This window comes from Triturus cristatus, chromosome 7 (assembly GCF_964204655.1).
Source record: "Triturus cristatus chromosome 7, aTriCri1.1, whole genome shotgun sequence".
NCBI lineage: Eukaryota > Metazoa > Chordata > Amphibia > Caudata > Salamandridae > Triturus > Triturus cristatus.
In genome coordinates this window covers 103,608,836-103,626,740 of record NC_140590.1, presented here as the reverse complement: position 1 = coordinate 103,626,740, position 17,905 = coordinate 103,608,836, and the positions used below count along the sequence as shown (strand labels likewise).

The following is a 17,905-nucleotide window of genomic DNA, read 5'->3' as shown; positions in this document are numbered from 1 at the left end:
AGTTTCTCCTGTTTCCCTGGGAAGAGAGCCCAGGACATTCAGGCTATGATCCTGATCTTTCAACCTCAGTCTTGGATTTCAGTGAGGTCGAATCTGAGGCTGCTGGCACCTGTGGCCTTCGCATCCTTCTGGTCAAGCATGCCAGGTTACATATGCAGGCTTTGCAGTGTGATCTGAAGTCGCAGTTGGCCCAATATCAAGGGGACCTCTCCTACCACGTTCGCATTTTGGTGGAGACTGCAGAAGATCTGCCGTGGTGGCTGTGATTGGATTCGCGGCAGTCCGCTATCCTTGCCCTACCCAGAGCTGACAGTGGTGATCGAGGATTCGCTTCTGGGTTGGGGTGGCCGTCTAAGAGAGTTGGAGATCAGAGGCCTCTGGTGTCCGGCAGAGTCCCAGCTGCACGTCGACCTTCTGGAGATTAGGGCCATTTGCTTGGTGCTGAAAGCCTTCCTTCTGTCTATCAAGGGGAGACTGGTACAGGTGCTCATGGCCAATGCCATGTGATACTGCAACAAACAAAGTGAGGATATATACCGTGTGCCAAGAAGCCTTGCGCCTCAGGACATTTCTGGACCAACCAAGGAATTTTCCTGGTGGTGAACCACATGGCAGGTTCATTGATTTCCAGAGAAAACAAGTTCAGCCGTCGACACCTGGTGGATAACGAATGGAAGCTACACCCAGAGGTGGCACAAGGTCTATTCCGTGAAAGGGAAGAACTTGGCTCAATCTTTGCACCTCCTCTGAGAATATGCCATGTCAGCACTTCTGCATAGTGGAGCTTTCAAGGCGTGTCTTTTCCTTGGAGACACATTCTGACTTCAGTGGAACTCTGGACTCCTGTATGCCTTCCCACCGATACTACTCATGCCCAGGATTCTCCAGAAGATCGGGACAGACCGGGCCCAAGTCATCTTAGTGGCTCCGAATCGGACACTGAGAGTATGGTATCAAGTACTCATAGGCTGGAGCATATGTCCTCTGGAGCATATGTCCTCTGATCAGGCTGCCCCTCTGGGAGGACATGGTGTTGCAGCAACAGGGCAGGGTTCTGCATCCAGGCCTTCACAATCTCCACCTTCATGCTTGGAGATTGAGTGGCGACAACTGAACACCTTTGACCTTCCACCTGCGGTGGTTGATGTCATCTTGGCAGCCAGAAGTCCCTCAACAAAAACTGTCTATACTTGTCCTGGGACAACATTTGTGGCTTGGTGCCGCAAATGCCAGATCGACCTCCTCCAAGCTAAGCTATCTGACGTTTTATTGTTTTTTCTTTCTCTTGCCATTCAAGGCTTTGCTTTGGTCACAGTTATGGGTAATCTTTCGGCCCTTTCATAATTTTTACGGTTACCAGGTGTGCCCATGTTCTTTAAGTCAATGGGTATGATGCAATATTTGAAAGGGCTGCAGCATGTTTCCCCCTGGGGCGAGTGAGGTGGGTTGAATCAGTTGCACATGCCCTTAGTATGGTAGTTTCAGGCTATGGGCATCCTCTTTGCCAATCCTCTCTTCAGCTGCTAAGTATCCGTTTATACCCATGTCCTTCGCTGCCCTCAATTTACTACAGAAATGCTGTCTGCAATACTTTCCATAGACTTTTCTTTGGACCTTTGACCAATAGCTCTTCTCACTTCTTGGTATCCGATGTCTCCCAAAGGGTTCCTCCTCTCTGGCTTGGCAATGCTATCTTTTTTTTTTTTAATTATTATTATTCTTTTTATTAAACATAAAGAATCGACCTTACACAGTACAGCATGAAGTATGAATTGTAAATATACATAGAGGCTAGAATGCAATCAAGTTCTGAATCATTACTCGTGAGTTATTACATCCTTTACGGCAACGTAGGATCATCTTGTGTGGGAACGCTTGGGGGAGTACAGATATTTCCGCGGTAAACATTACAATCACTCCCGATAGAGAACCTTTTCCGCTGGCATTCCAGTACTACATACACTGTCTTTTCCCTAAACATGCACCAGTCCATGTCCATTTGGGCGGGTGCGCAGCTCCCCACAATTGTGCAATATTTCTCTTCGCCATCATTAAACCCAGTGTTGCCCAAAGTGCGTGCTTGGTATTGAGGTCTTTGGGCTCCCACACATTCAGGAGGCACCTCTTCGCTTCTGGGCAAATGGTAATTGAGAGAACTTCACTAAGGACCTTGTGTATTTTGCGCCAGTGTTACTGAATCTGCTCACATTCCCACAGGATATGCATGAAGGTCCCTTCCTGGCCACAGTGTCTCCTGCAACCCTCATTCTCCGCCCTGCCCATACGCACTAGGCACGGCCCCGGTATGTACACTCTGGGCAGAATTTTAAGTTGAACGAGCCGCAACCTGGCTGAGATGGCTACCTCCCGGGGAGAGGCCACCTTCTGTTGCCAGTCCTCGTCATCCAGTACTACCCCAGCTCTTTCCCATTTTTCTCTTGTGCGCTGGAGAGGGTCAATAGAATTATTAATCAATTTTCTATAAGTCAACAAAATGGCTCTCGTTGGCAGGTAGCCGTCCAGCAGTCGGTCCTCGAGGGGAGAGGAATCCGGAGGGATGACACCCTTCAGCAGTTGCGACTGCAAGGCATGGCGCACCTGTCTGTATCGGAAATGCTCTGAGTCTGCCAAGTAGTATTCTTGTTGTAAAGTGACAAATGTTTTAATTTCTCCCTTCACCCAGAGGACACCTATTTTAGAGATATCGATTAGGTCCCATTTATCAAACCCTTTCGACTTCCATAAGTTACCTAGTGTTTCAGGGTCCCACAAGGGGGTCGCTAGGGTTAGTCTTTGCTCCCATCCCAAGCTCCTAGTTGCGGCGCGCCAGATTTGAACGGCGTGTTTAGTTGGTCCTGTCAGGGAGAGTCGCCGGAGTTTAGAGTATAGTGCTCTGTTGTAATTCCCTCCTGGCAGCAGCCATCTGTCCATGGCATAGCCTGGATTGTCGGCGCGTCGGTAGGTACCGTGGTTGATGGCAGCAAGGTGCGCTGCCCAATAATATTTTTTGAGGTCTGAGGTTGAGTTTGGCTAGCGCTATACAGGGTTTTCTGTTCCACAACAGAGCTCTCTGCAGACTCTCAATCTCCCTAAAGTAGCTCGCGGGGACCAAGTCGGGGGAATTTTGCAATGCATACAAAAAGCGGCCCTGCCTAGCAAAGAGTGCGGGAGTGCCTTCCCGCTTGCCATGTCCTGCCTCAGTCTTTGCAGGGGAGGGAGCAGGTTCTGGTTGTACCGACCCTTAGGGTCTGCTGTAACAAAAATTCCTAGATACTTTAAGCCCAGTGTGGTTGTTTGCATTGGGCAGTCCCTTGGTAAGGCAGGTGGGGGTCCCTTAAGGACATGCAATATAGACTTACTTCAGTTAATCGAATAGCCGGAGTACCTGCCAAAAGTAGCGAAGATGTCCAACACATTTCCCAGGGATGATTTCAGGGAGGCCAGGAACAGGAGGATGTCATCCGCGTACATTGAAATGCGGTCTTCACAGGTTTCTGAGCAGCGCAATCCTTGTATCACCGGATCCTTGCGAATCCAGGGCGCCAATGGTTCCAGCGCCAGTGCAAACAGGAGGGGAGACAGAGGGCAGCTCTGGCGGGTTCCCTGACCTAATCTAAATTTTTCAGACTTTTTGTTATTGACTACTACTTGAGCTAGGTGTAAAGGCGTCTGACCCATTGGACGAACTGAGGCCCAAACCCCATTTTTGCGAGGACTGCAAAAAGGTACGACGATTCAACAGTGTCGAATGCCATTGTGGCGTCTAGCGAAACTATTATCCCCGTTTCCTGGATCGTTGCCACCCTTCCCATCACTCCATGCACTCTGCGCAGATTTAATGCAGTGTTACACTGGGGCATGAAGCCTGACTGGTCTGGGTGCACCAATCCACTGATTACTTGACATGTCGATTGGCCAGGAGTTTGGCCAGTATCTTAAGTTCTGTGTTCAATAAGGATATTGGCCTGTATGAGGTACAGTGTTTCCAGCTATTCTTCCTTATGTACTGTAACCAGTGTCGCAATTCTTTGGTCTCGCGGAAGCACCCCCAGCGTCTTACTCTCTTCATACATGGCTCGCAGACACAGGGCAAGTTTGTCTGGTCTAAGTTTGAACAGTTCTATTAGTAGGCCGTTAGAGCCCAGGGCCTTTCCAGAACGGAAAGGCTAAGGCTATTTCATCATTGGTAAAGTAGTCTTCCAGCAGTTTTAGGTCGTCGGTCGAGAGGGTTGGAAGGGTTACGTCCCTGTGTAGCATTAGAGAATCTCTTTCAGTGCATGTTGTAGTCGAGCTGTACGTCTCACCATAGTGGGTCGCGAATGCATTCGCAACTTCTTGGGGGTCGGTGATCGATCGACCTGTCTTGTCTACTAGCTCCGGGACTAGTCTACTCGCAAGCTCTTTCTTGTCAAGCCATACGATCAATTTCCCCGCCTTATCCCCCATGTAATATATCCTGCCTTGTCTCTCCCTCCCCAACTCTCTTGCTCTATCAGTAACAATTGCCTTATAGTCGTCTCTTTTAAGTTGCAGGACGTGAAGCGTCTCTCGAGTTATCTCCTTCCCCAGCTCTTCCTCCAATCTGAGGATATTGTTTTCTGCCTCGACCACCATCTTTAATTTCTCCTTTCGGACCCCGGCTATCTGGGAGAGTGCGTGTATGCTTATTACGGCTTCGAATGCTTCCCATATTATCTGGGGGGACTGTACCGAGCCCTTATTTTTGTGGAAGTAAAGGTCTATTGCCGTAATTAGCGACTTCCGGACCTCTGGGTTGCGGAGATGCCAGGGATTGATTGGAGCAACTCTACCCACTCTGTGTTGACCAATAAGTAGTTGGGCCCATATCGGGGAGTGATCAGAGATGCCGCGCGCCATATGCCGTATCTTCTGGACGTGTGTGATGTGGGGTGCGGGAACGAGCAGATAATCTATTCGGGACAGGCTATGATGGCCCCCGAGTGGAAGGTGTGCTGAATGATGTCTGGGTGATAAGCCCTCCAGGCGTCGGTGAAGCCTAAGGTCTTTATGAAATCTGGTTGCCAGCGGTTCGACGGGCTAAGCTTGAGGGGTGGGTATCGGTCTAGTGTGCCTGAAACCACTGAGTTGAGGTCTCCTCCCACTACTAGGAGACTATCCGAGATTGTTAACAGTATGGCTCCCAGGTCCGTAAAGGTGGGAGGAGGTACATACACAGACATAAGCGTTAACGTGCTTTCCTCCCACTGTCCCGTGATCCCTATATATATATATATACCCAAGTCATCTGACCACGTGAAATGCACAGTAAGGGGAAAGGAATTTCGCAGCATTATGCCAACTCTTCTTGAACCTGTGGTAAAACCAGAGTGGGCCACCAGCTTGTACCCCCACCTATTCAAAGCCTTGCAGGTGTTACCCACCAGGTGTGTTTCTTGAAGCACGACAGCATCCGGAGCATGTCGTCTTATGTGTTGAAACACCATACCTCTTTTAATCTTGTCCCCCAAGCAATTCACGTTCCAACTCCTAAATTTGATACTTTTATCCCAGCCTGTACTCATCAGGACCTACATGTAGTAAGCAATCTTCTGACAAGGAGCGGTAGTACTGCGTCGATTCAAAACAAACAACCATACGAAAATCCCAACCCAACTGCTCCCCTGCACTCTGGGCTCAAAACTGCCCATGAATACCCCTATGCAGAGTGCCTGTCGCTCAACGATTAAACTAAAAGTAGAAAATCGGGGGAGGCGGTGTCCCACTCCTCCCTCTCCCCCCATCAAATCGGTTCAGGGAGTGCCCCGAGAAGGGCCGGGTCACATAATCGGCACTAAACAGTTAATAGTGGTCCATCAAGTCCACAACCGCCCAGAAGGCATTCTACCTGTGCGTGTTATGAAGTAACCTAGGTCAAGTAATCAGAGCCTCATAGTGTTGAAAACATATTTAGAGAGAAAAAGCACATGTGAGTAATACCATCAATGTTGAATCCCATCAGCCACTGTAAATAGCGGTTATCATCATATGGAATTCGTCCACACACAGTACTCTTATGTTAGAGATATGTGTAGTGTGTGAAATCAGGGACAAACAAACCGATTCATAGAATTATTTTACCCTGGTATGTTATGATGTCGCTACTGATGAATTGAAGGTGGCTATAGGTTTAGAAGCAGTGCAAAAACAAACACCTCTGGGACAATAGCAGTTATTTTTTCGAACTGCTTTTTGCACTGTTTTTAACCACATCACTCGGTCAGTCATGAATAAAATTGTGGGACTGACTCAGTAGTTGTTTTTAACATTTGCACACACTTCTGTTTGTTTTTGCACTGCTTCTAAACCTATAGCCACCTTCAATTCATCAGTAGCGACATAACATACCAGGGTAAAATAATTCTATGAATCTGTTTGTTTGAGGCTCTGATTACTTGACCTAGGTTACTTCTGTTTGTTATAATATGTAAGGTTTAGGGATTAGTAACCCTAGGGTCATTAAAAATATTTCCCTTCGGCCCTCCCCCACAATTTATTGTTACCATTCTACCTGTGCGACCTAGCAAAGCAGATGCATGTTGATCAGAAGTAGGCATCTTGCGATCTTCAGGTCAAAACGATGCGAGCCGGACAGTCTCTGTCTCAATTGGCATTGTGTTCCTCAGCTCCCCTCCACCCGTCAAGCCACTCAGCCGCAGTCTTTGGCAATTCAGAGAACATGGCCTTTCCGTCCGCCTCTACATGGAGTTGGGCCGGAAATAACATTGCATACTTCAGCCCCTTGTCTCAGAGTCTTTGCTTGATGTCAAGGAAGGAGCGCCTCTGCTTCTGTACAGCTTAAAGTTAAAGCTGTACAGAGTAAAATCTTGAAAGAAGGTGATTTCGGCATTATCGTATCGAAGTGGAGGCGCCACTCTGGCGGTCTGTAGCACGACATCTCTGTCCCGGTAATTTAACAGCTTGGCCAGTATCGGGCGGGGGGAGCACCGGGCCTCGGTCGTCCCCCGGGAACTCTGTGGGCCCACTCATATCCGAAAAGTTTTGTGAGGCCTTTGGGTTGTAGGTGGGCGGTTATAAGGTTTTCCACGAAGAGATCTGTGGCCTGCCCCTCCGCTTTCTCCGGCACCCCAAGAATACGTATATTGTTGCGCCTGGAGCACCCCTCAAAGTCATCCAGCTTAGTTTCTGCAAATTTCCTAAACGCTTGTAGTTCTTCGATCTCAGTCTGCAACTGTGAGGTGTCACCCACCAAGCTTGCAGTAGTAATTTTGAGTTGTTTGACTTTTTCTCTATTTTTGACGAGGTCTGCTCTTGTCAGCATCACTCCTGAGGAAATGGCATCCATTCTCTGCTCCAGTGAGGTCCTGACTCCAGTGATCGCTGCCATGACATCTCGCAGCGTATGTTCTGGGAAGTCCACCACTGTGCCCCCAGGTGACTTATCCATCGGTTGTTGTTGGTCTGGGAGCGCCGTCTCTGGGAGAGTGTACCGGTCCAGTTTGCTTTGCTGCATCTGGTTCCAGCGCCGGGTTCACCCTGCCATGAGCGGCCTCGTTGGTCACCGCCCGTCACCAGCTCGGAGATGAGGGGGGGGGGGGGTTTGTGTACCCACACGATCATAGCCCCTCGGGGTTCCCTGGCCTTCGTGGGAGGGGGAGCGAGGAGGGCCCCAGGTTCCACAGTGTGTCTTCAAGGAAGTCTAGAATGCAGGAGGGGTAGGGGGGGGGGGGAAGTGCCCCGAACCTTCCAGTTGTCGCTCGAGGCTACGGCCTCCTACCCCCCTGTTGCTCCCGGAGCCCTGTCCTCACCTCCGTCAATCAGGCAGGTGCCAAGCGGCCTCCAGACCCCTGAACCCTCAACGTTTAGGCCCTGAAGGTGCGCTCTGTACTGCGCGGCGCAGTCTGTCTTCTCTGGCGAGGGTGCGGCTCCGGAGTCAAAGCGGTCTCCGCAGGGGCTCGTGACACATCTCAGGTGTCTTTGTTGACGGTACGTGCTCCCCCTCGTTGTGGATCTCTGGGCCGGATCTCAGCATCTCCCGCGCACCACCACAAGGCCAGCCTCCTCTCCCGCTGGCCTCCCGCTGTCCCAGTTCGCGCCAGTTGCGGCCGGTCAATGACGTCGTCGCCGGCCGATTCCAAATCTCGGCAGAGGGGAAGGCGCAGGCCCGGACCACGGGCTTACACCAGATTCAGCCTGCCGTCTGTGAACTCTCCGCAGGTCAGGCTGCCACTCCAGGTCCCGGCTTCTGCCCAGCGGAAGGCCGCAGCCAGTGAGGTCTCTAACTGAGGCTGCCGAGGTGCTGCAGGCTCAGGTCTAGGTTCGCTGCAATCAGCAAAGCGTCCGACGGCCCATTCCCAACTCTGGAAGCGGATTTAAGTAGTGGATCTGCGGGTGGGAGAGGGATCGAGCGGAGCGACCCTAACCTGCGGCCATATTGCCCCGCCGGAAACTGGCCTTTCTGGCAATGTTATCTTAGGTTGTGTACAGCCCTGGCTTGTCCACTTCTCGCAGCTCACCAGTTCAGGGTACTCCGCCTGCAGCAACAGATCACAGGAGTGTGATCACTAGATCTGCCCTATTTACATTCCTGTTTTGGTGCATCAGAAATCCCAGTAGCCACGCTTTAGTGAGGCGGACATCAGTTGCATGGGAACTCCATGAACTGACGTTTATTCAGCTGCCATCATGTTTATAATGCAAGCAGATTTATTTGTAATGCCTGTATAGTGAACGGGTCTCTGTGTGGAATAGTGCATGTGGGACTTTGGCATTTGTCATTTAAGATTGTTGCCAGCAGGGACATTTCAAAAGGCGTGAGGAATGCCTATTATAGCAGTAATGCATGTCTTATCCAACACTGTAAAACGTATGTATGTACGTAAACGTTCTCTGGGCTCGTCTTACAGATTCACAGGACCCCTGTTGTTTGTGTCAAAGCATTTAGGGCAAACGGGCAAATAAAAATCTCTCTTTCTGGGGTCAATCAGAATCTAAATGTTTTATTTATTTGCTCATCCTAAAAGTAAAACTTGTTAGTAGGACAATTCAGGTTTGCGGGTGTGGCTGAGCCTCTTGCAGTGGATCAGAAGGAAGCAGTTGGTGCTGTTTTTCACTTGCTCCAGTCACACAAGAGAGCTGCTCTCTTAGATGCCCTAGTGGCAGGGCTGGCAGATGGCAAGTAGAAGGGAAGGAGCAGTTCCCCAATAAGTCTTCACTAGCTTTAATTACCTGCTTTGCAAGTAATTGCGAGTAACTCGCTTTATTTGAGGCTAAGATGGAACTTCGTGTCTGAAACAGGAATCCAAAGTGTTCTGAACCTAGAAAACCTGCTCAGGAAAAGATGGATCACATGATTAATCAAGTCTCTGCTTGTGCTAAGACTAACGTGCTGCTCTCTTTCTTTTTCCAGTCTTCCTACAGAACAAGGCAAAGCGGGAAGACTTCTGTCCACGCAGTCTCAAACAGATGCACACAGTTATCGATAAATTGATGATGCACTCTCATCTCAGATATAAAGGTAATGCCATGTACCAACCACATACTCCATGATTCCCACAGTAGGCCACGATTACACAACCGCATGCCATAAAGCACCAACATATTCTTTCTCTCTGTAAGAGGGCTATGGGGTGAATTCTCGTTCAAAAAATGCGATGAGTATCCGGCTGGGAGAAAAGACCAGAACCTGCAGATCTTGTGCAAGATGATATTTTCTCTCATGGCTTCCTCTCAACCTCGGGACCCAAACCTAAGCAGGTCTGTGTTTATTGTTGTTTTCAGGGACACTTTCCATGCTGGACTGCAATGTATTTCCTGGATTACCTCACAGTTTCCTGGAGTGTGAGGTGAACCTCTTTCTGATCCCCGGCATGGACACCGATAACGATGAGGCCATATCTCGAGCAAGTAAGGCTCTGATCCTCAATATTCTACCTTACCTATTCTTCCTTTCTAAACTCTTCACCACTTTTAATATCATTTTTATGTTGTAATCTGAGAGCTGGCCATGAGGAATGGGCTTCTTTGTAGATAGCCTCTAGAAGTAGGCACAGTGACCTGCTGAAGATGAATCCCTCCCTTCAAAATAAAAGCCATTCAGAAGTGTCTCTTTAATTCCAGTCCTTTCTGAGTGGGAATAAAATTCATACTTGCTTCGTCAGTATATCCTGTGCCTTTCCAACCTCAGCGAGGAGCCTTTCCCATCACAGTCTGAGAATATTTCAGGTACAGTAATTGAGAAAAACGATTTAAATGACTGACCTGCCCCACTACAGAAAGTTCTCTACGGAACTTAGTCTAGTGACATGGTCATGTTCTGAAGAACAGAGGGGTAGGAATTTGAACGGGCTGCGTTTCCGACCAAGAATTGTTAGTGTAAAATACACAAATTGCTTTTGTGCTGTCATTTGAAGGTTTTACATTTTAAATTTTCTTTTTATATATAATGCCTTTAAATTTCAAGGTCGCATTTGGGTGGTGTTTGTGAGAAAGTGGCTCTGTATATACTGTTCCCAAATAGGTACAGTGTGTACAGAGTCCACAGTCCCCAGAGGTTTGGCTGAGGCTAAAGTTAGATATAACCTTACTCTCTAAAGTGGTAGCTTGGTCGAGCAGTAAGGCAGTATCAGAGGACAGTGTAAAGCATTTGTTGTACACACTCAGTCAGCAAATAGTCTCACACACTCAATAACTGAACTCTAGGCCAATGGTTTATAAAAAAAAATATGTCTGTTTTATTTTAGAACCAACAATAGGTATTAAAATATACTTTCTCAGAATGAGATGCTTTAGGTAAATACTTTTGCAATATGCAATTGACTTTTGTAAATACTGGTTACAGGTTGTTGCACTAGGCAACACAATTTCAAACACGATAATGCATTGAGCTCAATGGAAATTTTAAGTTATTTGCAATAGATTACATTCAGGATTACTTTTGTAATTCCAGGACTGGATCCTAGATTCAGTCCTGGGACAGTTCTTAGAAACAAGTGATAAAAGTCGACTTAGTTACTGTTTTTGATTTTTAGGAAATATTTAGCTATTTTAAAAGTTGACACTTAAAAGAAATTTCATAGAAAAACAGTCAATGATTCCCTATGGAAGAAAATTCAAGTTGCAGGTAAAGTAGGTTCTCGTTACTTTTGTTATCCAGTCCTGGGCTCCTAAACTCAGTACTGGGATCGCTATCTAAAACAGGTAACTAATTGCGTTTTCACAGTTAGCACGATTTTTAAAGAATATTTAAAGTTTGCAAAAATCGACACTTAGAAGAAATTTCACAGAAAAACAGTCAATGGTTTCCTATGGAAGAAAATTGGGTTACTGGTAAGTACGGTTGTGAATATTTTTCAGGGTCAGTGCTGGTCACCAAGATCCAGCACTGGGATCTCTCCTAAAAGCAGGTGAGTATTTTCGTTTTCGAAACTCGGCTGATTGTTGGTGAATATTTTAAGTTTTAGAAACTCCACACTTAGAAGAAATTTCAGAAGAAACCAGTCCATGTTACCCTATGGAGAAAATTGAGTTATCGGCTGTTATGTAAGTACTCAACTGGCAAAGTTAAGGTTCTGGGCACAGACTCGGGGGGGGGGGGGGGGCCTAGGGGGGGTCTCCCAGGGTCAGGTAGGTACAGTTGTTACACCCTCAGCGGCGCAGGGGCAGCCGGGTGCAGAGTGAGTTCGGCCCAATGTTATCCTATGGGATGCAGGGGGGCCTTGGTTGGTGCCTGCTGAAGGGCAGGCCACACTGCTGTGGGAGCTGTGCCCCTGGTCACTTGCTCAGGGTAAATGGGGAAGTAGATAGGTGTAGAGGTTACACTGCCAGGGCCACTCGGGCGACTGGGTGCAGGGTGCTTTTGAGCCTTCGGGCGCTCAATTGATTTCAATGGGAAAGCTCCTGGTTGGAGAAAGGCTGCAAGCTCGGGGACGAGGATTCTTCAGGTGCCACCACCACTTCGAGAGGTAAGTTGGGTAGTTGGAGGATAGGTAGGTACCCAGGAGTTGGGCACAGGGGGCCGCAGGGCTCCGGGTGCAGGGGTGACTTTTGATGTCGGGAAATCTTACACTCTGTTGATCGCGGTTGGGGGGGGTACCTGGTTCTGAGGCTGCAGGCGTCGTCAGGAGCGTCGAGGGAAGTCCTTGGGTGCCGGACTCGGGGTCACAGTCGCTGGGGGGTTGTCCTCGTGGTCTTTGTTCACTCCGGCACAGGCCAGGCCAGGCTTGGCAGGTGCAGGGTGTGCAGGGATCGTGATTCCGGGCTGATGCCAGGGATTAGAAGCTGATTTTGAGCAGAGCCTCTGCTCATGGGAGTCCCAGGTGCTTAGAGCCAAAAGGTAGCCAGGTCCTCCGGGGTTTGTGAGGTTGCTGGCCACAAGAGGTGCCGGGTTGTAGCAGGAGCAGGTTCGAGGGTCGACAGGCCGGTAGGGCTGGGGCCAAAGCAGTTGGTGTCTTCCTCTTCTTAGCAGCTGCATGGCAGGTCTTCTTTCTTCTTGCTCTTCTTAGTTTTTTGGAATCTAAGGAAGGAAGGTTCAGGGTGCCCCTAAATACTAGATTTAGGGTCGTTACAGGTGGGTAAAGGGAAGGGACCAATGGGTCCCTGTCCTGGGGTGGGTACACCCCCTATTCTGCCACTCTCCTGTGGGAGGGGGGCAGTAGCCTAGTCCTGATTGGGTAGGGCCTCCCATCTTCAAGATGGCGAGCGCCCGGAGATGTGCTTCACCTCGTCTCCCCCACATGAGGGGTGGGGTTGGCAGGCTGGCACATCCCCTGTCCTTATTTGGGGTTTCCGGCCAGGCTTCCTGCCAGAGTGGGGGCTGCAAGTGGCCTGGGGAAGCTCACAGAGGTGGCATGCCTTTGAAGCTTCCCCCTGTCCATCCTGGGGGAGGAGACCTATCGCCTCGCCCAGGATGTGCATTGTTGCAGGCCCAGGAGAGCAGGGACTCTCCTACCCAGGGGTCCAGCAACATGTCTGCTGTGTGGCAGCCTAGGCAGCCTCTCAGACCAGACGTGGATTGTAGGTTGGGTTTCAGGGGGCATCTCTAAGCCCACTGTGGTGCTTGGTACATTAAATCTCACACTGGCATCAGTGCGGGTTTAATGTGCTGAGAGGTTTGATACCAAACTTCTCAGTCTTCAGTGTTGCGATTATGGTGCTGTGGAGTTCGTGTTTGACGAGCTCTCAGCACCATGTACTCTTAAATGGCAGCACTGCACTTACAGGGCCCAGGAATGGACCGGGGTACTGTAGGGGCACAGGGCTCATGCTCCTGTGCCCACACCACTGGCATAGGGCACCCAGCTAGAGGGGTGGCTGATGTATGTCAGGGCAGTGTAGGTGGTGGGCATGGCATACAGGGATGTGTGCCATGTCGACTCTTTGTTTGGTCTTGTACCCAGACACTCAGCCTGCAAGGGCAGTGTGTGTGTGTGTTAGGGTACAGGGCCTCTAAGGGTGGCACAATGAGTGCTGCAGCCCTTAGAAGCCTTCACTGGTCACAAGGCCCTGGGTACCTAGGGTACCATTTACCAAGGTCTGACATGTGGCCAGGGTTTGCCAATTTGGGTTTGAGGTATTTGTAGGGAAGGAACATATGCCCTGGGCATCTGATTGGCAGGAGTCCAGGGCACACTCAGTCAAAGTACATTCAGCAATTCAGCAAAAAGTGGGGGCATACCATGCAAGAAATATGGCACTTCCTCACACAACCCCCCCAAACGAAAGGTGATGAGACTAACCTTGCCCTATGGAGTCTTCATTGTCTAAGTGGAAGAACCTGGAAAGTCCATCTGCATTGACATGGGCAGTCCCTGGTCTGTGTTCCACTTCAAAGTCCATTCCCTGTAGGGAGATGGACCACCTTAGTAGTTTTGGATGTTCCCCTTTCATGTGCATTAGCCATCTGAGAGGTCTGTGGTCAGTTTGAACCAGGAAGTGAGTACCAAACAAGTATGGCCTCAAATTCTTCAGGGACCAAACCACAGCAAAGGCCTCCCTCTCAATGGCACTCCAACGCTGCTCTCTGGGAGTAGCCTCCTGCTTATAAAAGCAACAGGTTGGTCTTGGCCTTCATCATTGGTCTGGGATAGGACAGCTCCTATCCCTAGCTCAGAGGCATCAGTCTGCAGTATGAACTGCTTGGCATAATCTGGAGCTTTTAGAATTGGTGCTGAGCACATTGCTTCTTTCGGGGTGTAAAAAGCCTTTTGGCAACTAACTGTCCAGTTAACCTTCTTGGGCATCTTCTTGGAGGTGAGGTCTGTGAGGGGGGTCACAATGGACCCATATCCCTTCACAAACGTCCTGTAGTAGCCAGTCTAGCCAAGGAATGCCCTGACTTGGGTCTGGGTTGTTGGAGCTACCCAGTCCAGGATGGCCTGGATCTTGGGTTGTACCTGGCCTCCACCTACAAGGTGGCCCAAGTACACCACAGTGCCCTGCCCTATCTGGCATTTGGATGCCTTGATAGTGAGACTTGCATTTTGCAGAGCCTCTAAAGCCTTCCCAATGTGGATCAGGTGATCCTGCCAGGTGGAGCTAAAGACAGCAATATCATCAAGATAAGATGCACTAAATGACTCCAGCCCAGCCAGGACATAGTTCACCAACCTCTGGAAGGTGGCAGGGGCATTCTTTAACCCAAAGGGCATCACAGTAAACTGATAATGCCCATCAGGTGTGGAGAATGCTGTCTTTTCTTTTACTCCTGGGGCCATGCCAATCTGCCAGTACCCTGCAGTTAAGTCAAAGGTACTGAGGAATTGGGCTGCCCCTAATTTATCTATCAGCTCATCTGCTCCTGGAATAGGGTGGGCATCTGTCTTGGTGACAGAGTTGAGCCCTCTATAGTCCACACAGAACCTCATCTCTCTCTTTCCACCTTGTTGATGAGGTTTGGGGACCAGAACCATTGGGCTAGCCCAGGGGCTCTCAGAGAGTTCAATGACCCCTAACTCCAGCATCTTGCTGACCTCAGCTTTGATGCTTTCCTTGACTTGGTCTGACTGGCGATAGATGTTGTTCTTGACAGGTGCACTGTCACCAGTGTCCACATCATGAGTACACCAGTATGTCAGACCAGGGGTCAGGGAAAAGAGGCTAGCATACTGTTGCAAGACTTGCTTGCAGTCAGTCTGCTGTTGGGCATAGAGGGTGTCTGAAAAGACCGCACCATCTACTGACCCATCTTGTGGGCTGTAGGAGAGGAGGTCAGGGAGAGGTTCACTCTCTGCTTCCTGTTCCTCATCAGTCACCATCAGCATGGTGATGTCAGCCCTGTCATTGTAGAGCTTAAGGCGGTTCACATGGATAACCCTTTTTGGTGTCCTGCTAGTGCCCAGGTCAACTAAATAGGTGACCTCACTCTTTCTCTCTAGGATAAGGTAAGGGCCACTCCATCTATCTTGGAGGGTCCTTGGTGCCACTGGCTCCAAAACCCACACCCGTTGCCCAGGTTGAAATTCAACCAGTGCAGATTTGTGGTCATACCAGTGCTTCTGAAGCTCCTGGCTGGCCTCAAGGTTTTTGGATGCTTTCTCCATGTACTCAGCCATTCTGGACCTTAGGCCAAGCACATAGTCCACTATGTCTTGTTTGGGCTCTTGAAGAGGCCTCTCCCAGCCCTCTTTTACAAGACACAATGATCCCCTCACAGGATGACCAAACAGAAGTTCAAAGGGTGAGAAACTTACTCCCTTCTGTGGTACTTCTCTGTAAGCGAAAAGCAGGCATGGTAACAGGACATCCCATCTCCTTTTGAGCTTCTCAGGGAGACCCATGATCATGCCTTTCAATGTCTTGTTGAATCTCTCAACAAGGCCATTGGTTTGTGGATGGTAGGGTGTAGTAAATTTGTACTGCACTCTGCACTCCTTCCACATGTGTGTCAGGTAAGCAGACATGAAGTTGGAACCTCGGTCTGAAAACACCTCCTTAGGAAACCCTACCCTGATGAAAACACCCAGGAGGGCCTTGGCTACTACAGGAGCTGTAGTAGTCCTAAGTGGAATTGCTTCAGGGTTCCTAGTAGCATGATCCACTACTACTAGAATACATTTGTTCCCTGAGGCTGTGGGAGGTTCAAGTGGACCCACAATGTCCACACCTACCCTTTCAAAGAGCACCCCCACCACTGGTAGTGGGATGAGGGGGGCCTTTTGGTGGCCACCTGTCTTGCCACTGGCTTGACGGGTAACACAGGAGCTGACAAACTCCTTCACCTTTTGGTGCATCTGGGGCCAGTAAAAGTGACTCACTAGCCTTTCCCAAGTTTTGGATTGCTCCAGATGTCCAGCTAGGGGGATGTCATGAGCCAAAGTTAGGAGGAACTCCCTGTACTTCTGTGGCACTACCACCCTCCTGGTGGTTCCAGGAGTGGGGTTGTTTCTTGCCTCAGCATACAGTAATCCCTCTTCCCAATCAGCTCTGTGGGTACCACTGACATCTCCCTTTGCTTCTGAAACAGCTTGCTGCCTCAGGCTTTCAAGAGTGGGTCAGTCTCGCTGACCCTGGCACAGCTTTTCCCTAGAGGGTCCCCCTGGGCCCAAGAGTTCAACCTGGTAAGGGTCAAGCTCCATGGGCTCAGTTCCCTCAGGGGTATCCAAATCCTCTCCCTGTGGAGAGGGGTCCTGAATGCTTTGCTGTATAGAAGCTGGTTCCCCAGTCTTCTTACCTTTTCTCTTGGTTGGTTGGGCCATTATTTCAGGCTCCCGACCTACTTTTTCACCCTTCCTCTTGCTCTGTGCTCTGGTTTGCACACACACCAATTCAGGGATGCCCAGCATGGCTGCATGGGCCTTTAGCTCAACCTCAGCCCAGGCTGAGGTTTCCAGGTCATTTCCAAGCAGACATGCAGCTGGCAACTTTGGAGAGACCACTACCTGTTTCAGGCCAGTATTCCCCCTCCCCCCCCAGCCTAATGTCACCATGGCCATGGGATGACTAGTGGTGACACTGTCAGCATTGGTGACTGGGTAAGACTTCCCAATCAAATATTGCTCAGGGGAAACCATTGTGTCTTTCACCATAGTGACACTGGCACCTGTATCCCTCAGAGCTTCTACCCTAGTTCCATTCACCCAGGGGTACTGCAAATATTTCTTTAAGTTGGGTGGCCACACAGCTACAGTGGCAAACTCAACTTCCCCCAGTGAGACAAGACTTGCTTCAGTGTGTTCCCAGATTTGCTCAGGGTACACTTCTGATCCCATCTGTATACTTGCTGCCCCAGGAGGTGCTGTACTGGGTGCCTTAGGGGCTTTGTTGTGGGGGCAAGATTTATCTACAGTTAGGTGTCCTGATCTCTTACAGTTATTACACCGGCCTTTAAGGGATCAAAATTCTTCCCCTATAGGGTTTAGGCGCATAGGGAGTAGTTTGGGTCCCACCCCCTGAACAGGTTTTTAGGGCCCTTTGGAAGACTCAGACTTTTAATCTTGGGGATTCTCACCACCTTTCCCCTGGGGAGGTTTTGTGACCACCTTCTTCTGGTCACCCCCAGTGGCTGTCCTTGTCACCGTAGTCTTGACCCAGTGGTCTGCCTTCTTTCCCAATTCTTGGGGAGAAATTAGACCTAGGTCTACCAAATGCTGATGCAACTTTTCATTTGTGCAGTTACTTAATATATGTTCCTTCATGAATAAAATGTACAATCCAGTAAAATCATGCACACCATGTCCAGCTAACCAACCATCCAGTGTCTTTACTGAGAAGTCTACAAAGTCAATCCAGGACTGGGTCTGGGTTTTGTGAGTCCCCCTGAATCTAATTCTATACTCCTCAGTAGTGAATCCAAATCCCTCAATCAGAATATTCCTCATGAGGTCATAGGATCCTGCCTCTGGCCCAGAGAGGGTCAGAAGCCTGTCTCTGCAGTTACCAGAGAACAGTTCCCACAGGAGTGCCCCCCAGAGAGGTTTCTTTACTCTTA

General features: G+C 49.5%; 1 protein-coding gene across 2 annotated transcripts in view; it reads left to right on the top strand.

The window, feature by feature from the left end:
* The window catches only part of SMG9 (SMG9 nonsense mediated mRNA decay factor), a 196,074-nt gene that overhangs the window by 156,955 nt on the left and 21,214 nt on the right, over positions 1-17,905 (top strand). For both annotated transcript variants that reach the window (XM_085615739.1, XM_085615738.1), the window contains 2 exons: positions 9,389-9,496; positions 9,760-9,885. In XM_085615739.1, coding sequence (XP_085471865.1) covers positions 9,389-9,496; positions 9,760-9,885 — 234 coding nt within the window. The remainder of the gene's footprint in view (positions 1-9,388; positions 9,497-9,759; positions 9,886-17,905) is intronic.